At 50.1% G+C, this 23,364-nt stretch overlaps 6 protein-coding genes and 1 non-coding gene across 7 annotated transcripts; 3 read left to right on the top strand and 4 right to left on the bottom strand.

The window, feature by feature from the left end:
- Window position 1: 1 nt before the first annotated feature.
- Window positions 2-4,462, bottom strand: F5J12DRAFT_204339 (DNA polymerase family A-domain-containing protein). The gene is made up of 3 exons (XM_051738399.1): window positions 4,204-4,462; window positions 2,737-4,148; window positions 2-2,690 (listed from the first exon to the last, which is right to left on the bottom strand). The coding sequence occupies exons 1-3, from the start codon at window positions 4,391-4,393 to the stop codon at window positions 300-302; spliced, it is 3,993 nt and encodes a 1,330-aa protein (XP_051605248.1). The 5' UTR covers window positions 4,394-4,462; the 3' UTR covers window positions 2-299.
- A 32-nt stretch (window positions 4,463-4,494) lies between these two features.
- F5J12DRAFT_762035 (uncharacterized protein) lies at window positions 4,495-7,364 on the bottom strand. Its single transcript, XM_051742135.1, has 3 exons — window positions 7,044-7,364; window positions 6,445-6,993; window positions 4,495-6,388 (listed from the first exon to the last, which is right to left on the bottom strand). Exons 1-3 carry the CDS (start codon window positions 7,209-7,211, stop codon window positions 4,832-4,834), a joined length of 2,274 nt encoding a protein of 757 aa, XP_051605247.1. The 5' UTR covers window positions 7,212-7,364; the 3' UTR covers window positions 4,495-4,831.
- A 490-nt stretch (window positions 7,365-7,854) lies between these two features.
- Window positions 7,855-13,140, top strand: F5J12DRAFT_735661 (RhoGAP-domain-containing protein). The gene is made up of 9 exons (XM_051741995.1): window positions 7,855-8,137; window positions 8,197-8,599; window positions 8,653-10,752; window positions 10,806-11,098; window positions 11,161-11,825; window positions 11,889-11,990; window positions 12,041-12,482; window positions 12,537-12,598; window positions 12,649-13,140. The coding sequence occupies exons 1-9, from the start codon at window positions 8,028-8,030 to the stop codon at window positions 12,762-12,764; spliced, it is 4,293 nt and encodes a 1,430-aa protein (XP_051605246.1). The 5' UTR covers window positions 7,855-8,027; the 3' UTR covers window positions 12,765-13,140.
- On the bottom strand, window positions 13,141-15,357 carry F5J12DRAFT_799706 (uncharacterized protein). Its single transcript, XM_051744292.1, has 8 exons — window positions 14,966-15,357; window positions 14,415-14,904; window positions 14,325-14,365; window positions 14,005-14,274; window positions 13,881-13,947; window positions 13,743-13,827; window positions 13,570-13,686; window positions 13,141-13,512 (listed from the first exon to the last, which is right to left on the bottom strand). Exons 1-8 carry the CDS (start codon window positions 15,247-15,249, stop codon window positions 13,334-13,336), a joined length of 1,533 nt encoding a protein of 510 aa, XP_051605245.1. The 5' UTR covers window positions 15,250-15,357; the 3' UTR covers window positions 13,141-13,333.
- A 65-nt stretch (window positions 15,358-15,422) lies between these two features.
- Window positions 15,423-15,509, top strand: F5J12DRAFT_t25. Its single transcript has one exon. It is a non-coding gene; the product is annotated as a tRNA-Gln (tRNA).
- A 128-nt stretch (window positions 15,510-15,637) lies between these two features.
- F5J12DRAFT_735657 (uncharacterized protein) lies at window positions 15,638-17,714 on the bottom strand. The gene is made up of 5 exons (XM_051741994.1): window positions 17,075-17,714; window positions 16,908-17,018; window positions 16,491-16,851; window positions 16,325-16,443; window positions 15,638-16,265 (listed from the first exon to the last, which is right to left on the bottom strand). Exons 1-5 carry the CDS (start codon window positions 17,648-17,650, stop codon window positions 16,020-16,022), a joined length of 1,413 nt encoding a protein of 470 aa, XP_051605244.1. The 5' UTR covers window positions 17,651-17,714; the 3' UTR covers window positions 15,638-16,019.
- Window positions 17,715-21,107: 3,393 nt separating this feature from the next.
- Window positions 21,108-22,862, top strand: F5J12DRAFT_888167 (uncharacterized protein; the record flags this gene model as incomplete). Its single annotated transcript, XM_051747235.1, has 4 exons — window positions 21,108-21,481; window positions 21,532-21,623; window positions 21,687-22,087; window positions 22,395-22,862. The coding sequence occupies 4 exons, from the start codon at window positions 21,108-21,110 to the stop codon at window positions 22,860-22,862; spliced, it is 1,335 nt and encodes a 444-aa protein (XP_051605243.1).
- Between the last annotated feature and the right edge of the window lie 502 nt (window positions 22,863-23,364).

The following is a 23,364-nucleotide window of genomic DNA, read 5'->3' as shown; positions in this document are numbered from 1 at the left end:
AGTAATATTGACATGACCCAGTGTATCATACCTATACATATGGCCCAATAACTCAAGGAAGCGAAAGCGTGGTACGTGACAAGCACTACTAGTAGGCACCCTCGTCTACTACGTTTGGCAAGGCACAGTCGCTTCCTTCCCTTTACCTATCTTATCTACTACCCTCAATTCACTGGGCGATCCTGAGGAAATCCTGAGGGCTTCAAAGGTGATTACTTACAGCGGCAGTTGATTAAGTAGAGCGTACAACTCTAATGTTATATAACGTATTCATGGAAAATAGCGCCTCCGGAAAAACCTCAGGTCAATCTGGCTTGTAACACTTCTCTGACTGCTTCCCAGTCGATATTATCAATAAGCGGGTCTGTTTCGTGCGTACGTGACCGACACCTTCCTTTGCCCTTCTTTGTCTTATTCCCTGCGCGGTTGCTAACCATAACTTGTCCCGCTTGCTGTGCAAGGTGTTTGACTTCAGCAAGCTCATTGGTTGCCTGGGCACGTAAGAATGCGGGGCTGTCCGCGCGATGTGTGAGACAATTAGAAGGATGATATCCAGTCAGGTCATCCGTAAACGGTGAAGCGGCCTCTACAGCCATTGCTCTGCCATCCCTCCACAAAGAGCCTTTATGAGTCTTTCCCAGTAACTCGGCGATGTTTAAGCTCTCTCCTGGAGGTATTGACGTAGGATGCGAAGGTGTGAAACAGGGCATATCAACCTCCTTACGCAAGACGTGGTCAATATCTACAGCCGAGAAGAAGGCTACGCTCTGAGGGAGATCGTCCATCCCCAATTTGAATGCAAACAAGCTGCGCGTCCAGAGGTTCGCGATCTGCAGTGCGAGTGCCGCACGGTATCGGTCTTCCTCGGCGACGAGGTAGCGGAGTTCGTCATGGACCGAAATTAGGTAGCGGGCTGCAATGTCGTACTTGGATATAAGATAGCTCATGGCCACGATCAGGAGATGTAGGTAGTCCACCCCCGACGACTGGACAACCCAATTGATGCGTGACGTCATGAAGTCGGCGCCAAACTCCTCCGGTAGATTCTCCTTTGACAACGCGGCAGTAATACCGCAACCCAGAGCAGGCGTCTGAGGTCGGTCTGAAAGTGCAATCTCCTCAAGTTTGTTGAAGACAAAGCTCTCGGTGCCGCCATACCAAAACTTTCGTCCGAAAAGATCAGGGCGGTAGGTGTTCTTACCCTTGGTTGTCGCATACAAGTTTTCCGCTAGCTTCTGCGCTTGGTCGGGGTGCATGCTCGCATTAGACTGGAGCAACAGCAAAACAGCATGTCGCATACCCGCGCCGTAGATACGCGAGTAATTGAACACCTTAGCCTGATCCCGTGATATGCCCAGGATGCTGGCTGTCTTGGAATGTAAGTCTGTGCCCGCTGCTTTCGTCCCCTCCAGGGTCATCCACCCAAGTGCTGTAGCACCATGAAGGCCAAATTGTGCATCTCCCATACAGCTCGAAATCCAAAGTTCCTCAGAGTCGACGTCCGCACCAACAATGGCATATCCCTTGGGTGCCCGCACCATCGCTTTCAGCTCCGAACCAACCCTGTTCTTCTTTGCATTACTTGCTGTAAGCCATGTCTTCTCGATCGCCCGCCGCGTGACTGTACCCATCGTGATGACCTGGGGAAGAATCATACCCCACTTCTGTGGGGGTCCCGGTGAGTTGACCTCATCCTTTATCCCCATGTCGACGTTGTTACCCTGCCAGACAACCATCTGGTTCAGAATTCGGTCACGCGCACTGATCCAGTAGCTACACTGTGCGTTCATGTCCAGTGCATCGTTTGCTTCCCCTCCTGGACTCGTTAATGTGCCGTCCTGGGCGTACTTCATGAATGTCTTCCCCAATGGGCTGCCTACGTTTGCCTTGTCACCGTCCTTGTGTGGGAGCTTGAAGAAGACATAGTCGCCCTGGCTCATTTCCGCTAATGCATCATCGGCACGGTCGAAAAAGTCGAGGGGCGATAAGCGAGTGGAGAATTTGGCGTCCTTACGAACACGAAATGTCCACCCGTGTTCGCGCGAGTAGAAGAGTGGCCACCCTAGCCATGACAGTTGCAAAAGAATCGGGGCTACCCGATTACGAACTGTGATATCGAGGCTGCCGGGAGGCATACCCTTCTTAGGCCGCGCAAGATCCCAATACCACTTCGGCCATGAGACACTGAGCTGTTGGTCCTTTCCAGATGACGACGCTAATGATAGACTGGGTTCGTTCGAGGTAGAAACACTGTCGACTGGTGACCAGTCTAACTGGCACAGGGATGGGTCGTCCTCGTAACTCTGGAGGTCTACGAGCGATCTTGCAAGTGCAAGAACGCGTTCCGCAAGCTTAGGATCACCCTTGCCACAGGATATGTCGTAAGCCATCGAACAGTCAGAGGCACACAGTCTCCCGCTTTTCAAATTGGGTAATCCATGGGTTGTTGATAGGATCGTAATCGTCTTCTTCTTCCCTGCAGTAGGTAGGCGGAAGAGCACACCATCCTGGACATAATGCCACTTGTCATCTACGGTATACCGGAGTGGATGACCATCAAAAGACATCTTCAATAGAAACGGGAGCATGCGATTGACGATGCTAGGATGGAGAGGTCCCTTTTTGACAAGCTCCCTGAACCACGCAGGCTGCATGGGTTTTCCTTTGGAGTCTAGTTCAGAATCAGCTACCTATGACATCGTCAGCACGTGTCCAATGAATCTGTAACAAACATACCTGATGCCCGGCAATGACACCTCGCGATTTGCCTGCGACTTTGGGGGTCCAATCGAGCTGAGCTAGCCACGGGCTCTCCTTCCACAAACCATCCTCCATCATCAATTTGGCCTCTTCTGCAAGATCTATCAGTCGCTTCTTCACCTTTGCCTCCAAGTCATGGTATGTCCGTTCCGCATTATTTAGGTATGTTTCCCAAGACTCGTTTACAGTGAGGAAACTAGAACCCATCGCTAGAATTCCGGCAAAGGAGACAGGGCTGGGACATAGCTGAAGAAAAGACGGGAGTACCCGTAAGAATACCTTATGCGTGACGTACACATCATTTGCACAGTAATTCAGGAAGTCGTGAATATGCTCGAGTACATCGGATGAGCTGGCCTTCATAAATTCCTCCCGTATTCCCTTGTCGATGTCGATATTGCAGTGCAACTTGGCGACATCTGCAAGGGAATTAGCGGACGTCAAGTCCTCCCACGTCCTCTTTGATTCCTCGTCAATATCCATGTTGAAGTCTTCCGATTGAAGTTGCGAAAGGCCCTCTTCTAGCTCACTGCGAAGGTGGCGAAGCTCGGCGCATCTTTCATCGTCTGCTTCCCGTTCGTACTGAACTTCAACGTTCTGCAACATTCCAACGACCATTTCAACCGCCTCCTCGCGTCGCTCACGCTTCTCCGCCTTCGACTTGCGATGTTTCATCCATGCAGGTCGTTGGTGGGAAGATATGCCTTTCACAGCGACATGGAGCGCCATGGTATCGAGGAAGCGCGTTTGTGTCCCCCTCAAACTATACTCTTCTAGGATCCGTTGGCGGTCATATGAAACGTTGTGCCCGACCACAACGCGTGGGATGTCTGGCGGCCCCAATGATACCAGGTGTTCTACATCGCTGGACTCCCCTAAGAGCCATGGGGATATCCAAGCGTACCAGGCATTCTTGGAAGCTGCGCAAGCAATGACGGCGTACGGGTGGTAGGACGGCATCGTTTCAACATCAAAAACGAGAATTTCTTCTGGTTTGCCGTCGTGCTGCGGGTACTCGACATATTCACTGTAGCTCGACCCGTCTGAGTGGAAATAGTACTTCGTCCAACCCGACTGTATATCCCAATAGTCTGGTCTTGGCGGGAGCTCGGAACTTGCGAGATCTCGGGCAAGGGACAACCAAGGTTGCGAAGCCTGCAACCCAATGCAGTAGAAATGTTCGTCAATGGTAGACCCTTGCAGAGGTGGCAGCGCAAACCCAATATCGGGAATAACGGATCCCTGTTTAGGGTCTAGCCCATGCATCTCCAGGTGTTCCCGCGCGATCTGAACGAATGATGGCTTGGGGGAGGGAAACGACACATTTCGGAATATCTGTGCGTGAAGTTGGCGCGAAAGCAACTGCACCCCAAGAGGGTTACGCTTGGCTTGAATGACCATTGATCAGGCGGAGAGAACTCATTTGGTTTGGATTAGGCGCACCGTGCTTTGCGCACTGAAGGGGCGCAACCTTGCGTTTCCTCTTCCCCTCATTGTCGAAGGCTGCTGAAGTTTGTGAAACTGCTTTGCTGGGTGATTGTTTGGGCTCGGGGGCGACAGTGGGTGATATCGAGGTAGCGTATGATCGACGTGCCTGACCGCATGCCAGGGTTCTTCGAAGTGCACTCAACATACGCACAGAAAATACATGACCTACGGGGTTTGCACTTGCTGAGCAGGTGGCAGTTTTCGAAGGCAAGCCTTGATGACTAATCCAACTTACCAGACATCGAGTCCTCACTAATACAATCTACTTGCATTTCAAAACGCGAGCTAGGTAGCTATTGGTGTCCTAAGGGTGATATACAACTTGCTATTCCATAGTTTCTCGTGTCCATAAAGAAAAAGAAAAATGCGTGTAAGCGGAGCAGAAGAGATGGACGGGTACGGAAAGGGAAGAGTCAGCAAATGATATCGAACTTCCCGAGTATCAGATAGCGTAGAGTGCATGGCGCACAACCATGGTATCCTGGTATCCTCTCCGGTCGTCACGACTACGTTAATTCCGTCTCTGTAAAGCCCCAAACACTGGTCGTGAGCGTCAGTATAGATCCCAATGTCTTTGTATCAGCTATTCCGAGGGGGAGGAGCTCGTTCCATTGGTGTACGCTCCTCGAATTGTCTCAAGCTCTTCTTTCAGTGCTTTGTGTTCCATCGTAAGTTTCATGAGTTCGTCCGGGTTCATCAAATCGTTATCGCTCTCGGACTCTCCGTTTAGGATAGCCTCGATATTCCGCTTTTGAGTAACGATTTTGGAGAATGCATCGAGATATTTTGCGTACGAAGTTCGGTACTGTGCACGCAGAGCCGCGTGATCGGTTGGGAGAGGGAGCGATGCCGGAGGTCGGTGTCGGGATTCGTTCCCGTTTGTCCCTAAATCAGTCCTAGTAGGTGCAGGTGGCGATGAGGGTCTGCGTGGCTGCGGTGTCGATTGAGGGATCTCCCCCTCGTCTTCGGACGAAGTGTAGATGGGCGACTTCCGCCGTATCTTAGTCGACATGCCGTTGGTTTTGGGTCGTTCCACTTTCGCGGGTGAGGGCGACTGCCTGTCTTGGCTAGACGAGAAGCCCCGCAAAGGAGTGGAGGATTCTTCCTTGACCTTTGGAGGGGGGTGAACGAGTCCATGTTCCTTGAGTAGTTGTGGCTCCCGAGGCCTGGAAGACGAGGACGTTACCGTCGATGAGGAGCTTTCCTCTAACTTCCGCCTCTTAGGAGGAGGAGCTGATCCAGAAATCCGCCCTTCATCGCGGGCGCCCTCAACTTCTAAAGCAGTGGTTTTGCGTTTGATGGTAGAGGGAGCAGCACCTTTCTCCCGATTGAACTTCTCCCTCTCGCTTTCACGCTCCCTTAGTTTAGCTTCCTTTCGCTTTGCCCGTTCTCTCTGTTCGCGTTCGCGCTCTCTCTCCAGATCTACTTCGTCGTCTCTCTTGAGGGGTTTGGGTGGTACGGGAATCGTCTTCCTCGCTACGGTTCCAGGAGGCGGCGGAAGCGGAGAAGCAGGTTTTCGAGGTAGTGAAGCAGGTAAGGACTGTCGTTGCGAGGGACGGGAGTCACTGGAAGCAGAAAACTTCTCTGTAGGAGCCTCTCCTTTGAGGGTCAAAGTCTGTGAGGTCTTCTTTGCCTGGTACCCGGAACCAGGCAAACGTCGGGTCGTGGCAGCTTTGGCCCCGGAACTGTCTAATGACGGACCAGGACGCTTCTCCACCTCGTCTCTCTTGGAGATAGCTGGGCGAGAGGCCGATACCTTCGCACTCTCGTCCTTCATCGATATCTCACCTTTCCCGCGTGAAGCATCGACTTTTGCTTTCTGTTTGGCATCCTTTGAAATCACTGGGCGTTTGGTGTCGGATTGCAGGGGTGCCGACGGAACCATGGTGGACTGTGTAGATGGGACGGGAACTGTAGGTAGCAGACCAGTTTGTCGGTAACGCACGTTCTCCCACGCTGGATCAGCTTCTGGTATCTTGAGTGCCTTCAAAGCTAGCCGGGCTTGCCGGGCCATGCTCGTACGCTCTGCTTCGGTGAGCTTAGGCCACTCATACGGCCGCACCTCGGTCCATGTTTGAGTTTTAAGAGTCCACGGACGTGGTGACTTGTCCCCCTTCTTCACAGGCGTCTGCTCTGCGACCTTCAAAATGCTCGTTAAAGGCTCAATACGAAAAAAAGCTGAGATTGAGACCCCACCTCCTCGAGCAACTTGAGTAACTCTTCCCGTGTTTGCACGCTGATATTCGCACCTCCCACCATCCGCACAGCATCGTCACTTTGACGTGGTTGGATAGCAAGACAGTGAACAAGACGTCTTCGAACGTCAGCATTTGCTCTGGACGAGGGAGGATTCTGGGGAAGGGGTGACACTTTGCGCCCAGAGCCAGAAGAAGTGGAAGGCACGCGAAGCTGATCTACAGGAGCGACTGTCTTCTTCATGACCGTGCCAGATCCTGGTGTCTTGCGTTTTGTGTGTTTAGTTGCAGGGGTTGGTATCGGAGGTCGGTCAAGCAGGATAGCTTGTCGCTCTGAGTGCGCTTTCTTGGCTTCCATCGTGCGTTGGCGGACGCCATCTGTGACCTTGGCACCCAGCTGTCGCTCCACCATGAATTTACCGATGACATTGGCATATAACTTGAGAGGAGCGTTTGGCTTCGCAGCCGAGGAAGTGCGGAGATATATCTCGTGCGGAGTGCTTTCTTGCTGAGCCCGCATTGCGTAGAACGTTTCTCCTATGTAGATGCCCTAAAACGACGGTTGGATGCACAATGCTAGTGGACAGAAAGCAGACTCACTGGGTTGTCACCGAAATCAAAGTGCATCTCCGGATGATTCGGGAACGACTCGAGTGCTTCGAGGGTCTCCGCAGACAAGCGGACGACCATGGCCTGCTTGGGCTTGGACTGGACTGCATTTCCGAGACTCGAGTGGACAGACAAAGGGCCAGTGCCTGGGAGGGGCATGGTGGTGTAGTGACTTGGCTACTACCTGACAAGCAAGCACGGGCGACCGCGAGAGGAAAGGGAGAGCTCTGGCGAGTACTGGCGCTGGGGAGCGTCGCCGTAACGCGCCGTGGCACAGGTCTCGGACGAACGGATGTCCAAGCTCAGTGAGACCTGCAGGGGTGAGAACCACTGCCAACAAGGTCCGAGTGCATGATCACAGCCATTTTTCAAACTGTAACAGCTCTTTACAGCGAGCATACTCGACAGTAGTAGTATAGTAGTAGTACTCGTGCCCTCCCAACTATTCTGCCTAGGTGCTGATGGTTGCTGCCACGACGTCATGGCGTGGAGCTGCGTTGACATCGCCGAGGGGGACCTTCAGAAGGGGTGGGTGTCCCTGTGAACGCGGCTTGCCACTTGGGGCTAATGGGGCGGGAGGGAAAGGATAAATGCCTGGAAGCCGGGGTCCGCCCATTAATTCCATTATGAACGCAGGCCGCAATATACATGATACAAGTATCTCTGCATCTCTGCGTCTGTTGCGCCATTCGAAGGGGATGGGAGATTTAATAGGAATACAGCCATGATGGACAGGTCACCGGTGACAAAATAAAAATAAATCTGGCTACATAAAAAATAAATTATATGTTGGGAACTCGATATATCGTGTCGCGCACGCGCCCGCGCCCGTGGCCCTCCGTCCAATCGTTTCCACAATCAACGGCTTTTCCTGAGAGCTCGCTCTGTCCTTTCTGCCCGCTGGCCCATCTCCCAATCCGCCGGCCCGTTCGTTTGGGCTTCCAGCTTCCCCCGTACAGTAGATAGTAGAGACCCATGACCGATCTCGTCCAGGCTAACCCACTCAATGCTATCGAGAATAGGCTCTGTCCTGGCTGTAAACAGTCTGCGGTAAATGAAACTGGGGGCTTAGTCGTAGCATTTGGGTACGTCACCCACTCGTCTGCTCGCTTCTTCGTCCTCTCACTCCCCAATCCCAATCCAGCCAGTCTTTCTTCCACGTCAACTGTTTCAAGTGCGCAAAGTGCAACCAACAAGTAACTGCAGATACCAACCTCCTCTTACTCTCTGATGGATCCCCCATCTGTGCAAACTGCAGTTACAATTGCAACATTTGCCAGCAGCCCATCCTCGATGAAGCCATCATGACCGGTGACGACTCTTACCACGCCCACTGCTTCAAGTGCAAAGTATGCCATAATCGCATCGACGAACTCGTCTTCGCCAAAACAAGCCAAGGCATATACTGTATGTCCTGCCACAACGAGCGCATGGCCAAGATCCGTCGTCATGCTCACCGAAAAAGAGAAAAAGAAAAAGCTGCCTCCGGAAGTGGTTCTTCCTCCACCCGCGAACGTGATGCTCGCGATCATCTTACTGACTATGCTGTACGTAACCGACGTTGTCCGTCCTTGTCCCGTGTTCATCCTGTCACTTCAAGGCTTCGGATCGGTCTCGCGACACCATTTCAACCCAGGCATCTTTGCGATCCAAGGCATCCACAAGTACGTTTCGTGAAACCCGCTCCACGAAGGGCGTGGAGCTGTCAACCCCAGCCAAGAAACGCAAGTCATTGCCACCCGCAGACAACACACCCACTGCTGTTAAAACTGGGCCGTCAAGCACTGCTGCCTCGGGGGATCTCAAACGAGATCATTGCGTACCGTCTCAGTCATTTTCGTCTGATGCTGCACCCTTTCAGGCATTCTCTATGACGGTAGCCCCGCCAGAGCTGAATGGTTCAAGTGTTGACGAGCATGGTGTACTCGTGAATGGCCACTCTGGTCCTCAATCGCACAGTCTCGATCCAACGGACTGCAGAACATCCCTCGGGCATCTCCAGGCACTACCATCTGATGGTAGTACAACAGGAAAATCCTACCTCAGCCCTCTATCTGCAGGTGGCCCTAAAAACGTACATCGGAGGAAGAGTTATGACGACGGTGTACGGCCGCTTAACTTCCTTTTTGGTAAAAAGAGCTCCAACCAAGACGCTAAGAACCCTGTCGACAAGTCGCAAAATCTTGGCCTCTTTGTACCTAACGGTAGTACTAATGGGAGTGAGAAGCGGCGATCGATAAATCCAGCACTGGCCAACGCGACTGGTATGGCACCTGAGATGGTCCGCTCTCACACCGTACCTGTTCAGGTTGCCCACTCGCCTGTGACACCGTCGCCTTCCAAACCCTTGTTCGAGCCCTCAGCGACACGCCGTGCGTCAAACAACAGCTCGTTGCATGATGCAGCATCAATTTTAACTGTTTACCATTCGCCCCTATCATCCCCGACACCAACAGAGAGCGGACGTGGAACGCCAGATTCAGTGCGCATGCGGACTATATCACACGACCCCCAATCCGCTCCACCATCCGCTCGACCGGGAACTCCCTTGCGCAACGCCCTGCATCCTGACGGCGCAGTACGCACAGACGGCTTTGGTAATGTCTCGCGCTCACTCGATAGTTCGAGCAGCTATTCGGTGAACGGCCGACTGTCCCCTATTGGGCCACGATCGGCACGTTTGGACGGGACAAACTCTGGCCTTTCGTCTCCGCTCAGTTGGACTGACCGTTCAGGAACAGTTTCCCCGGCGTCTCCATCGCATACCGCGGACGTGCCGCACAGCATCGAGAGTGGAACAGATACAGAGGCTGAGGCTGATTACGAGAAAAGTCCTGATAAAACCCCTGTCACAACTTCAGACTCGCCCCCTGTCCTGCCGCCGAAGGAGTTCAAATCAAAACGTCGTCCGAGCAATCTGAATTTGGAGAATGTGAGGATGGATCCAGACGTATCCGTTGTCTCTCAGTTAGATGGCGAAGAGGAGTCTTCCCCTGTAGAGCGCACATCTATTGCCACGTTTATCGCTCCTGCCTTGCCACCCATTCGTTTCTCTATGTCTGGATCGGACTTCTCGGAGTTCTTGAAATCTGTTGGGGGCGTACCACCCCTGAAGTCGCTGGATCAGATTTCTGGGGGAGCAAAGGATGGCGCAGAGAACGTATCAGCCACGAACAACAGCATAATGACGCGCTCTATCCAGCAAACTAGCCCTGAGCAGTCAACTTCGTCGCAGCATCCCACACCGCCCATCAACGTCTCCGATACCAAAGCGGAAGCCCTGTCGTCAATTACTCCAGATACCTCCAAAGATGAGTCGGAGGTGAATGATGCAGCTCCCGATATCACACACGAGTTCCCTTCGCGCGGCCGTGCTGCCTCTGAATCGCTCTCACCGTCGTTAGCAAGTGAATCCGGCACTTCGGAGAGGAAACGGCTTAACTCGAATGCTTCACTCAACGTGCTAACATCTGCTGCGCGGATCACGCTTACCGCTCCGGAGTCGGCGACAACGACCCCGGTTTTGAGCGAATCATATGAATTCGTTCTGCAGAGACTGCAGGAAATGTTGGCGGATGCAAATGAAAAGGGGTCATTACAGCTACGGTTTAATAAGTCATTCGTGGAAACTATTTTGTCGGTTATGGAACAGAGGCATGTAGAGTATACTGATCTCAAGTCGCATTATGACGGGACGAAGGTGCTGCCCCCACACCACTTCATTCGCAAAGTTTGCTGACGTTTATCTTACAGAGAGCCAGCCAACAGTACATGCACGGCCTCACCGTTGCTCAGAAAGAGTACGATCGCGAGTTAGTCGCTCGTCGAAATACTGAGGCCGAGGTTATCCGCCTGCGGGTACTACTCTCTGGACAGGCAGCCAAGCTGACTGCGCTGAGTGGCGAGAGCAAGAGACTGGAAGTGCGGAAACAGTTGTCAGAGGAGCTCACCAAGGATCTTGTCCACTTGGGGAAAGACCTCTCTAAGCTAAAGGCAGAACGAGACTTGGCTTTAGCGGAGATGGAGGAGTTGTATTCATCAAAGAGGTATTTTCCAAGCACAGCTCATCCTTACAAGTAATTTCTCAAATAATTTCTAATTCTTCCAGTACGGCTCTCTTCAGTGAAGTACCAGCAACACACTTCAGCCGATCGCTTGCTATGCGCTTGGACAACCTCAAGTCCCAGTACAGGCACGAGCTTCTACCGCTCAGTGAACAACGAGAGTGTTTAATGCGAGAAATTACCGAACTCAAAGCATCAAGAGATCAGTTCCTGGAGGAGACGACCGTCCTCAACGCCCGAAATGAGGAACTTGCTCAGCTCAGCACGCAATATGCACGTCGGATGGAAGCCGCGCGTTCTGAGACTCCAGTGTTGGATATTTCACCACCACCGATGTCCGACGACGCGAGCAAGCTGCATAGAAAGAAGAGCATGTCACTAGATCGATTTCGCCATTCCCCGGAGACCTCTACGTCAGTGCAACACTCGCTTAGCGCCAGCTCCACACAGAGCACCAACGCTGTTGTTGAGGACAGGGAGAAAGGCAACCGCACCCCGAAGCCCGATCAATCAGATGCACTATCGACACTCAAATCCGGCAAGTTCAAGTGGCCCGGATCACGTACGAAGGAAGCTGCCACGTATCCGTCTGACCACAGGGGCAAGATGCACATGGAACACAACTTCCAGCAAGCAAGTACTTTGCGGTTCGCGCGCTGCGATCACTGTGGGGATAAACTATGGGGAACCTCACAGCTCCGTTGCTCAAGTGAGTATTGACACTTCCGATAACGTTCTGCCATTACGTTTACCTTCATTTATTCTACGTTAGATTGTCACATCAGCGTCCACTCACGCTGCATGAATCAAGTGCAGTTGGTATGCACTCATCAACCTCGGCACCGAGATGACGTGAATGGACACGTCGTTGCACGTACGTTTCATTCCCGCTTTTGTTTTTAAATATGCTCAGGGAAGCGATAGTGCCATCTATGTTCGGCCGCGACCTTGTTGAGCAAGTGAAGTCGGACTATAGGTGGGGTGACCGCAAGGTCCCTATAATTGTCGAGAAGTGTATAGAGGCCGTGGAGGCGGTCGCACTGGATTACGAGGGCATCTACCGCAAAACTGGAGGATATGGCCAGACGAAGATCATCACCCAGCTGTTTGAACGGCAGGATTATGCCGCGTTCGACCTTCGAGACACTGACCGGTTCAACGATGTGTGCAGTGTGACATCGGTGCTAAAGGCCTACTTCCGTTCGTTGCCTGTGCCGTTGTTGACTTTCGACTTACATGGGGAGTTTATTTCTGCGGCTGGACTCAAAGATCCTGCTCTTAAGACAAAACACCTCCAGGAGCTTGTGGATCGGCTCCCCTCTGAACACTATCATACGTTGCGCCTACTAGTGTTACATCTGCATCGGTATGCTTACCATAGGTCTGGCATATTTCGCCACGTCCTGACATCTACTTCTAGCGTGCGGGAACATAGCGATCAAAACCTAATGACGGCTCGTAACCTTGGTGTCGTCTTTGGACGTAAGTAGTGCTATTGCAAGTTCCTACAGGTGCTGACTTCGATGCATTAGCAACACTCATGTGGTCGAGAGACCCAGGGTCGGAATTCAGCGACATGGCCGGCAAGGCCCTGATGGTGGAGTGGTTGGTGGATAATGCCCTGACCATTTTCTCGCCACAGCCGTGATACCGGTCTCTAAACTTCTCATCTACTTTTTCCCTCATTCCCGTCTTGAACAGTGTTTGTTTATATTATTGTACTCTGCGTATTCGAATCTTCGTATTTCCGCTGTCGGTTACAACTATATTCCCTCCAGGTTTTTTTCTACAGTGTTGGATTGGCATCGCATCATATCCCGTTTTGGATTCTCGTTCCTCACAGGGATTCGTCCTATTTACCAACCTATGTACCGTGCACTCGTTACTACTATTTGACCCTCGACATAGCTTCCTTTCGCACCGCCACAATTGTTTATCAGCCTATTCCCGTTCACCGGGTTTATTATTCCACTTGATAGATACCCATTTTTCGATTCACTTAACACGTGGTTCTTCAGGAGGGTATGTATACAACATGAACCTATCTGGAAATACATACTAGTTGCCAGAACTGAATGGAATGGATGTACAAATGCAAATGATAGAGAAGGTAAGTACAGACCCATCAGTTTCGGGTTGATTGACCATAGAAGTTGAAATGCCTTAAGATCAGGAATGAATGGCGGGTACCTGGTAGGTACCCTCATAGTCAAGTATTTACAAAAGCTCGCGCGAACGGCGAGCACGTGGCACAGCCTTCTCGGGTTTTAGAGTACAGTAGAGGAAGTGGCGACGAGGACTGCCAGGTGTTGCCGCAACCGCAGCGGGACGACCACCACCACCGCTTAAGGATGCAACGGCTGCATCGCTGCGGATGGAGAACATGCGGTCGAAAACTGTAGGTTCCGATAAGGGGGGGATTCGACTGACAAGAAGGGAAGGATAGCGCTCACGTGTAGCGGTAAATGCCTTGGCGGTGGCTTGGCAAGCAAGATGAGTAAGAGTGAGTGGTGGACTGACTCCTTCGAGATTTCTCAGGTATCGGTAAACCATCGAAGGCTGGCAAGGACCTAGTGTACAGTTGTCCATGTCAGAGGTTCTTGGACGGGTACTTTGACGTACGAACCAAAGCGAAATACAGCATTGTAGGCCTGCCTCCATTTCTCCTCGAGTAACCGAGCACAGTTGGGGGGGTCCGGACAAGTGGCACACTGCAAGCTCAGATAAGCGAACCCTCACGTATTTACCAACAGAAAGAACGCACGCATTGATACTCTTTGGCCAGAGGCGTGAGACCAAGTTTGAGAACCCGTTCGAGGAACCAATTCCGCCTAACGTGGATGAGTCTCAGAAGATGCAACACGCACATGTTCGGCTACGGAACCCACCGCTTCTCTAGCTTAAGCAAGGTTTCCTGGCTTAACGTGCTCAGTTCTTCTTCCGACCATCCGCCAGGGTTATCGAGTACAAAGCGGCTCGACTCGCGGTAGAGTTCCTCTTCCTCAAAAATTTCCGCGATACGCATAGCTTTGATAGGCTTTCCCGCTGCGTGCGTAAGGAGGAAGTTGAGACAGTCTTGCTGAAGCGTTGGTACACAGAACTTGTGGGAGATATTCATGAGGCCCTCTACGTTGTTCCACGAAATATTGCATTGGAGACTGAAAAGCCTAGTCAGCACTGCATTCGGCGGCACTCTGAGAACACATACTGAGGATATACGTATTTGAGAAAATCATGGAAGATGTTAGCCTGGAAACATTCAGTCATTGTAAGCGCAACGACGAATAGTAAACATCACCTTTTCTTCTTGAAGGACGATAACTGCATCTTGCTCGCTTGTTTTCCTACGGTTTTTAACAGCCTTACGCGTACTTTGAGAACGCGCAGATAAAGGATGACAGGTATCTGTGGCCTTTCCCTTGCCCTTTAAATCATATCCGGACACTTGGCCGGAATTACGAGGCTTTGCAAGTCTCACTCTCCGTTCGCGCGATTTGTAGTCGCCTGCTTCCTCGGGTTCACTCTCGCTGACACCACTAGCCTCGCTGCCACTCGTCGGTGGGCACTCTACTTCGACAGGAGACGATGAATCTGATGTGGTATCACTAACGGCTTCCTCCCTGTTATGATTGGAAAGCGAGATGGGAGTCGGACAGCAGGATCGATCCGTATGGTGAGAAATTGTGATCATGGAAGACAACGAGGGTGGCCGGCCAGTTTCGAGCCAACTTCCGCTGAGGGCAGCCTGGAAGAATGGGGAGGCGAAGTACAGGATTTCCTTGTGTGCCCTGCCATGTGGCGGGACGAGCGTTTAATGCCAGTTCTATGAATCCGTTAAATTAGACTCACCAGAATGTCGTACTCTCTACAATTATTTTGACAGTACCAGGGAATCTTCCACTACAGGTGAAGGTCTGGTCTATTTCGATAGCCTTGTCTGTATCACTGAGGTTAAGGTCAGTTACTGGGTCTTCTGCCTCATATTCTTGGTGATTCCAAGGGGGGGAGCTGGAAGAACGAAAGATGCCTGCGGCAGCCGCATGTGTTTCAGTAGGTGAGCTGAGGGAAGCTGAAGGATTGCTGTTCCCCCGTGAACTGCGGGCGATAAGGATATGTGAAGGATTCGTGGTCATAGTGTAGGCGACAAGAGCAGATGGCAGTCGCGTTTTCGGCACCACTACATAGGATATGTGATGACCACCAAGATTTCTCCAAACCACTGCCACCAGGTACTCAGTCCATGACAAGGTGTTTCAGCCATTACATTCGTCTTACTACATGGGGCACGCCCCAGACCTTGTCAGGTGGCCTTGTAGTGTAGTGGTTATCACACAGGATTCTGATGCTGATGCTAAAAATTCCTGTAACCCAGGTTCGAGTCCTGGCAGGGCCTTCTCCTTTTTAGTCTACCCGATGAGTCACTAGCTCATGTCTCCAAGCAGGACCTTCCGCCTACCTGCTCCCGTGGGCTCAGTCATGCAAGGCACACAACGTCGGGCACGAGGGTAAACTCGAGGTTTCCGCGTTAGTAACCAAAGTCATTCAGAAGTACCAGTAATGACACTCTGCAGGTGTATTAGTCCACCAACCACAATACTTCCATACAAGGCTATATCGTTTTGTGGTCGTTCGTCAGACCACACTAAACCTTACACTTGCGACAGGGCGGGCATTTCATTTTTCGTAAGTAATGTTGGCTTGACCCAGGTACCAATATCCCGACGGATCTATGGGAAGGCGCGGTCACGGCAACGGCTTGATCGCTCGACAGCATCAGCCCCCGCTGAAAGGATTGGATATTCCAAAAGGTGATGGGTGCATCCCCCGCAAAGGAGATCGGAGATCGAGTGCGAATCTTCCGGGAAATTTCATTTTCACGTTTCGGGCTTCAGAAAGGATTGTTTTATCCACCCTTTTTTAGTCCAGCCAAGTCACTCATCGCTCTCTGTACTTCGAGTTTCTCCATTACAGCACGGTGCAGACTCGATTTATTTTTTGCTCTTGCCTTTGCAAGGCTGGTCGAAGGTTCGTCCGAAAGCGTAGCAGAACCTGAGGCCGCGTATTGTACTGTGGTCGACTCGACAAGTGCCTCTTGCGTGGTAAGGTGTGAGGGCACGATTATCGGGGTCTGGCGTGGAGGCGGAGGCCACTGCGAAAGCGGGATAGAGGAAGATTAGTGAATATTTAAAAAAGTACACACGAGCGAACCTCGCGGTGGGGTTGATTAAAGTGTAATGCTGCCCACGGCGGGTACTCCTTCTCAAGCTGTATGATATGATCCTCCAAGAATTGCAAGCGGGAAAGCAAATTGCGCGGAGATGCAGGTACTTTCAACCCATTCAGACTATACCACTGAGGATACGTTGTTTCATACCATAACGCACAGCCAAATGAGCTTCGATGTTCTTTAGTCTTTCGTCGAGCGCTGGATGATCCTTGCTCTCTGAATCGTCTGCAAGGGCAACTAGTTTCTCTTGCGTCTCCTTTCTGTTGACTCCCTGCACCGTCCTACGTAACGGGCCGTCCTCATTTCTCGCAATATCGTATTTCATATGCACTTCACGGTCAAGTTGCTTCATATCCGTTCGCGCACAAGATGGGATTGCCTCATCGACATCCTCACCAATATTAAGTCGACGGCGCTTCTCCGCGACGGACTGGAGAAATTCAGAGCGATTGGAGGCATCGTTCTTTGCGCGGTTTTCGGCAAGGAACTGCGAAACCGACTTTGTGATCTAAATGGCACGCGGATGAACGAGTTTACTATCAGGGAAAGAAGGAATATATTTACTGTGCTCTGAGAGCGAGGTTGCTGGCCGCTGCTTAAGTGAATATAATCCAATTTCCGATCTTCCAAAGGACGCTCTTGCGGTTTCTCTCCATCCTTGTATTTCCCCAAGGTCTGTTTTACGCGGGGATCTGAGTCCTCTGAGATCACCTTCACGAGACGACGCGTACCATCATGTCCCGCACCAGGTCCCCAATTGCCCCAGGCACAACCTTCCTTTCCCAATCTTCATTCATGACAACCATGTCATCCTCAAAACCTTTGAGTGCCTGGTTTAGTCCTACGTTGTTTAAAAATGCACGTATAACCTCGTCCCAATGTCGATATGTAGGCTCAGGAGTTGGAGTCCTCAGTTTGGGCTGCAACTTCGTGCGCTGGCGGGCCGTAGGAGCGTGCTGATACGACTGGTACTGGGTGTATGGAATCTGAGCGTAGTGTGTCTGTTGGTAGGGAGTGCTCCCGGTGGTAGCGTAGGGGTAGCCAGAGAGTTGCCAAGCCGTATTTTGCCAATTGCCTGGTGGGTATCCCACCGTGTAATATGTCTGGGCAGGGTTCTGTCGTGCTACCGGCGTTGTTTGCGTATGCGGTTGAGCCTGTGCATATTGCAGATTCTGCTGGTGGGTAGATGGTTGCGTCTGCAACGGGGGCCCAGAGGTTGGATGACTCGCAGGAGTCGGCTGCTGCGACGCAGTCCCTGAAAAGTTTGAAACAGACCCTGCCGGTGATGAAGGGGGGTTACTGGTCATATATGCAGCTGAAGCCAAGTCGCAAAGTAGTACTGGTCACTGTGGAGGCACGCGCATTGAGATCATTTTGAATGTGAGGTACCATTTGGGTACCATACACATTATGTAATAGTGCTTTCATTGGACCACTAGTGCATAAAGAGCTAGTTCGGAAACCTCGGGTAAATTGCAATTAGTTCCTTCAATGCTTGTACATGTTTTTCCACTGGGGCAGTTCATGTGGTGAGTTTGAATTGAGTTTGAAACATGGCCTGTGATGGATTATGATGATCTGGATCAGCTTAGGCTTGCCTGGGTATTGGCTGCCACCATTGTTGCCCTCATATCTCAGTACACTCTTGATTCACTTACTCACTCAATACCTAATAAGACTAGTGCTCCCACTCCATGAGTTCATTGGAACCATGAAGAAACTGCTGCTCTTGTAAGGTTCCTGCATGACAACTGGCATGAGGCAGGCAATATGGGAACTTCAAGATGGCTACATATCAAGCTGCTGCCCTGCATATTGCCAACTATTGCACAGATGGACCTAATCTCAGTGTGAGACTGCTTCCCACTAGATGGTGGAGCACTGGATGGAGGGATAGAAATGTCAGATGGGTTGATGGTAGATAGCAGATCATCAAAAAATGGGAAATGGTCATCATCCAACCCAGGCAGGACCAGGGGAAGTGCTGGCACAGAATCAGCAGGCACTGAAGTAGATATGGGTTCAATGGGCATGGAAGTGGAGGAGGGTGTGGATTCAGCAGGCACTGAAGTGGAAGTGGTTGGTTGAATGGCTGGCACTCCACCATCTCCATTGTCTAGGCTGTTGGTGGTGGCATTGGAACTATTGGACTAAAGGCATTGGCCCCATGGGCACCACCATGGGGTATGATATCTGCAACATAGGGATATAAATCCCATCCACTCATTTTGAACTGGCAAATGAGGGGGTGACTCTAAGGATAATCATCAGTTCATCAAGCCATGGGGTTAAAAAATAAAAATAAAAATACCTTCACAAAATCCTCAAACACCTGCTCAGCATGCTGGCCCTGAATATTAGCCCCCTTCTCATTGTCCCAGTGTGCTCCAGATGGTTGTGCTTGATAGTACTTGATATCTCAATATATCTTCTGAATCTATGACAGAAGATTATGAGGTTTCAACTACCATGTCCATTTTCCCATTCACCAATGCAAGTGACATTTCTGCTACTGTTCCCACCTCCAACAAACATGCCAAGCTCTCTGCCACTTTGGACTACACAAAAAGCTCCCAATCCCATTGTTCTTGCAATCCTCCACCTCCACCTTCACTTGCCATATCAAACCCTATTGCAGTAGGCCTACAAGGCTTGATCAACTTCCTCACATCATCAATCAACACATTGATGACATCTGCCATCAATAAAGCATCAACTACAAGGGCACAAGCAATTCATTTACTGGATGATCAAGACCAAGATTTCCCCAGTCCCATCAAGGTGTTCATCCAATTGTTGATCACACAGAATCTCAGCTTCACTGATGTATACTTGAGGATGGCAAAGAAGGAAGATCATTTGGCACTTGCTGAACTGGAGTATCAGATGAAACTCAGGGTTGGTAGTTCTCAGACTGGTACACAGTAAAAAATACTATAGGTAGATTGATGTTTGCTGTACCCCCATACCTGCTGTCATTATATCACAATCTTTTTTTTTCTTCATCACACATGAGAGATCTGAAAGTGTACATATATTGGATGGTATGAGAACACTTGAACTATGCATCTACAACATTGATATATCACTCATACTGCTACTGGTGTTTGTGGAGTCATCAGAGCTATAGTTGTTGCTACCTGAGGGCAATTGCCCAAGATCTTGCAATTGAATGATTTCCTGATAATCATCCCACATATGTTGAGTGATCTGGTCACAGAAAGTGTGTGCCACTTCAAGCTGACCTACATTGGCACTATCTTCTTTGACTCTGCCCCCATCTGCTGATCCCCCAGGCCCTCCTGCACCTTGCTCATCTATGTGGACATCCTGTCCTGGCATTGGACCTTCTTTGGCATTGTGAGTACAGATGAAGTTGTGCAGTGCACAGAGTGCTGAGGGGATTCAGCCTTGGACATTGATGTTGTACTCAGGGCTTAGTAGTAAGATGCAAAAATGACACTTGAGGACACCAAATATTCACTTGATGATGTTGCATGCAGATGAGTGCCAGAGGTTGAACAACTCTTCTTTATTCCTGAGTCCTGTCAGTTCAGTGGGATGATAAGATGGATAATTCAAAGAAAAATACCTTAAATGTGCTTGGCACCACTCTGCAAGGTGGTAGCAAGTCACCCAGTATGGGACTAGAGTTTCTGGGCACAGGGGGAATGCAGCATCTGCAAGGAGAAACTTTCCTGTTGGGATGTCAAGCCCTTTCATATGTGCATCCTGGTATACATGCACATCAGTAGCCAAACCCTCCCAACCAGTCAATGAGTATGTAAACATCAGCTGGAAATCACAAGCAAACAAGCAGTTCTGCATTATGGAGCCTTTGCAGTTTCAGTACACTCCCCAGTCCTCTGATGCCAGAGTGGCATGGATATGGCTCCTGTCCAACACACCAATCACATCCTTGAAATGCAGCCAAAATCTTTTATCTCCCCTAATCTTTGGCTGAATATCATCAGCACCAGGCATCTTGATGTACATGGAATAGAAGGGTGATGACAATAGGATGAAGAGCATCTTGTGAAAGTACCTGATCAAGGGGGTTAGAAAAGTATTGGGAAACAAAGGGTGATGACATACCAAGATATGGTCTCATTTGACTGCTGAAAACATTCACTGACATGCCTGATAGTCAGACCTGTCACACTCATATAGAGGAAAATAGCTAGTTGTTCTTCAAGCAAAACAAATCAAGAGTTGCCATGACTGATCTGGTGAAGCTCCTCCATGAGTCATGCAAAGACATCAGCATGAACACCAAGTTCACATTGGATTCATTCTGGATGACCTGCAAGGAGCTCAATAAGCCATTCCTCACTGGTTAGTGCTGACATGTGGTAAGGCTCCAGAATCCTTCAGATTGGTGTAGATTGCACTTCAGTATGACCGATCATGCAGAGGATGATATTGATGACAAGAGTGATATGGCACAGCAAGTGTTGGTGGTGAATCTCCTCATGATCACCACCAATATTGACATTGTCCATCTCACATACAGGAGGAAATGTTTCAAACTCAATTCAAACTCACTATGTGAACTGCCCCAGTGGAAAAACATGTACAAGCATTAATGGTATTCAAAGTGCACTAAGCTGACAACTAAGCAAGCAAATTTTGCTCACTAAACCCTACTAAACTTTTCCTAAGATTTTCACCATGTAGATAATTCAAGTGGAGTTTTAAAGCATGCCTCCCCTCTGCCCAAACCTTCAACATTCTGCTCACCTACAGGTCAAGTCTGTAACTATCATGGCCAGGGCCTCCTCTGTTGCTAGTGCAAGAAATCCCCCCCCCCTGTCTGTCCCCCAACCCTCCCCCAATGCTGTGTCATCCAAGCCCAAGCTGAGGGCTTCTGGGGGTGAAACTATTTACTGGGAGAGGTATACCCACCTTACCAGAGAGCTACTGACTTGGCTATGGGAAAATCCAGCAGATGATGCCATCCTATTCAATGAGAGGAGAGATCAGAGTGCCCTGGGGAATGCAAGGCCCCATGCCTGTCACAAGAAAGACATTAATGCTGTTATCACTCAAGTGATCTTCTCTAAAGATCTTGTATATGGGGCAGTTTATGTGACCCAGACTGAGAGGTTTGCTTCAGCAGTTGGTAGCCACCTGGCAAGGTATGCCTTATCACATTGTTCCAAGAGATTAATTGAAATCCTTGTTACAGCTTGAAGGCCAAATATTGGCAACAAGCATCAAGGTTTAAGTCCACCAGTGAAGGCATTGATCCTAACAATCCAGCTTATTCCAACCTTCTGGGTATGTACCATGGTCCTCCTCTGTACACCATGTGGCTGATCTCACACATGGTTTTTATTTTAGAGGAAGTTGTCACAGAGTTCCCATTCTGGGAGGAATGCAATTGCATGTGGCATGGGAACCCTACTTATGATGCAAGATTATTCAATCCAGCTCCTGGCACAAACTGGATGGGTGACTTTCTTTCCATTGTGAATCAGGGTGGTACTACTGTGACTGTGACTCCTAGTGGCTCTACTGCAACCACAACTGTGACTCCTACAGTCACTGATATGCAAGTCCAACAACTGACCAACCAGAACAATACAATGGCAGGAGGCAATCTAGAGGTTGAACCTTTCAGGAGTTTTATGCTAATCAACCCTCAGGGTACTTCTGGACCTTTCACAGGTGACAGCACAAGTATCAGTGACTTTTCTATGGGTGGGATGGAGCAGGGGGAGGATGAGGATGAAGAGGGGGAGGTATGTGAGGGAAGGGGGCCTGGGGAATGCCCTCAGTTCATGTCAGTTAATTCTGAACTAATGTTCAATGATGGTGCAGTGAATGACACCCACCACATGAGTCACTATCAAACTCCTCACTCATGTTACTAATGGGAACCTTAGCCTGTTGATTCTACCCATATGATATTGCCATTCAACAAGCCTGGCTGTCAAACACTGTCATGGACAACCATTCAGCATTCTGGATGTCTCCATATGCCAGATCCCCCCCTCTGTTATCTCTACATCTACAACAACCTCTGCTGTCAGTGATGGTGCTAGCCAGTGCCAGGTGGCAAGCTCTGAGACCTCTCAAACAAAGGGGAAAAGCATGCTTACTCAGCTCAAGGCAGATTTCAATGAGTGGCTTGGTGAGTTAAATGGAAATTCCTTGGATCAGCAGTGCCAGTTAGCTGCACTCAAGACTGAATGCAAAGTGGTCAAGACCCAGGCTTATATGTGTGACAAGGAGATAGCTCATTTGGAAGCAGAGGGTGAGAAGGAGCACAGGGAGGCTCAGAAGATCCACGAGCATTTCATGGAGAGAAAAAAGTTAGACATACAATACCTCAAGGAGGAAGGGGAGAATCTCCATCTCAGAGTCCAACTGGCAATGCTCCAAGCTCAACCAACCTCATCTTTGGACCCCAAGTCCCAAGTTTTCAATGGCACCTCATCCTCCTCCACCACTGCACCATCTCTTTATCCCACCTTGCCTTCCACTGCCTTTGATGATCTTGTTGTAGATGCCTGAATACCAATCAACCTCATACATGCTGTATTGCTCTTCCCCCCAATCCCCTTTGTTTTTCTATTTTCCACAACTATAACCTACATACTTCCTAGTACAATGTATGTGTGCATGTGGAATGAAATGGTCGTCTTTCCTGTGATTCAAAGTGCTTTGTACATGCACATGTGGTGTAGTCTACATGTGAATCCCACATTGCTTGAACAGCCTTTCCATCAGCATGAGGCAATGTTGCTGCCCCAGTGTCCCCTGTTGTTCCTCACCTACATCCTCATCCCCACCACCATCCAACTCCTCACCTTCCCTTATTGCCCAGTGCATCATTCCTTTGCCAAGCATATCCCTCTGTTCACTCTCAAAGTGAATGACCATGTTGTGTAGGATCATGCAGCACATGATCCAATACACAGTAACATGTAAGTCGCTGTCCTTATTCACCTTGAGCCAAAGCTCTTGCAATGACTGAAAGTGGCCTTTGAGGGCTGCAAATGCATGTTCCACCCTT

The sequence above is a fragment of the Pisolithus orientalis genome, assembly GCF_024613125.1.
Source record: "Pisolithus orientalis strain OTSU chromosome Unknown F5J12scaffold_2, whole genome shotgun sequence".
Taxonomy (NCBI): Eukaryota; Fungi; Basidiomycota; class Agaricomycetes; order Boletales; family Pisolithaceae; genus Pisolithus; species Pisolithus orientalis.
Note: the sequence above shows the minus strand (reverse complement) of the source record. Positions and strands in the feature narration are given on the sequence as shown.

Coding starts and splice junctions, on each gene's coding strand:
- F5J12DRAFT_735661 (XM_051741995.1), top strand. CDS start 8,028: ATGACCGATCTCGTCCAGGCTAACCCACTCAATGCTATCGAGAATAGG. Junction 11,826..11,888: donor CTCACAGCTCCGTTGCTCAA/GTGAGTATTGAC, acceptor ATTCTACGTTAG/ATTGTCACATCAGCGTCCAC. Junction 12,599..12,648: donor CCTTGGTGTCGTCTTTGGAC/GTAAGTAGTGCT, acceptor TCGATGCATTAG/CAACACTCATGTGGTCGAGA.
- F5J12DRAFT_762035 (XM_051742135.1), bottom strand. CDS start 7,211: ATGCCCCTCCCAGGCACTGGCCCTTTGTCTGTCCACTCGAGTCTCGGA. Junction 6,994..7,043: donor TTGATTTCGGTGACAACCCA/GTGAGTCTGCTT, acceptor CCGTCGTTTTAG/GGCATCTACATAGGAGAAAC. Junction 6,389..6,444: donor TACTCAAGTTGCTCGAGGAG/GTGGGGTCTCAA, acceptor AGCATTTTGAAG/GTCGCAGAGCAGACGCCTGT.
- F5J12DRAFT_204339 (XM_051738399.1), bottom strand. CDS start 4,393: ATGTTGAGTGCACTTCGAAGAACCCTGGCATGCGGTCAGGCACGTCGA. Junction 4,149..4,203: donor CCTTCAGTGCGCAAAGCACG/GTGCGCCTAATC, acceptor TGGTCATTCAAG/CCAAGCGTAACCCTCTTGGG. Junction 2,691..2,736: donor GTGTCATTGCCGGGCATCAG/GTATGTTTGTTA, acceptor ACGATGTCATAG/GTAGCTGATTCTGAACTAGA.
- F5J12DRAFT_799706 (XM_051744292.1), bottom strand. CDS start 15,249: ATGACCACGAATCCTTCACATATCCTTATCGCCCGCAGTTCACGGGGG. Junction 14,275..14,324: donor CTCAAATACGTATATCCTCA/GTATGTGTTCTC, acceptor TAGGCTTTTCAG/TCTCCAATGCAATATTTCGT. Junction 13,687..13,742: donor CAATGCTGTATTTCGCTTTG/GTTCGTACGTCA, acceptor ACTGTACACTAG/GTCCTTGCCAGCCTTCGATG.
- F5J12DRAFT_735657 (XM_051741994.1), bottom strand. CDS start 17,650: ATGACCAGTAACCCCCCTTCATCACCGGCAGGGTCTGTTTCAAACTTT. Junction 17,019..17,074: donor ACCTGGTGCGGGACATGATG/GTACGCGTCGTC, acceptor CGCGTAAAACAG/ACCTTGGGGAAATACAAGGA. Junction 16,852..16,907: donor AACCTCGCTCTCAGAGCACA/GTAAATATATTC, acceptor CGTGCCATTTAG/ATCACAAAGTCGGTTTCGCA.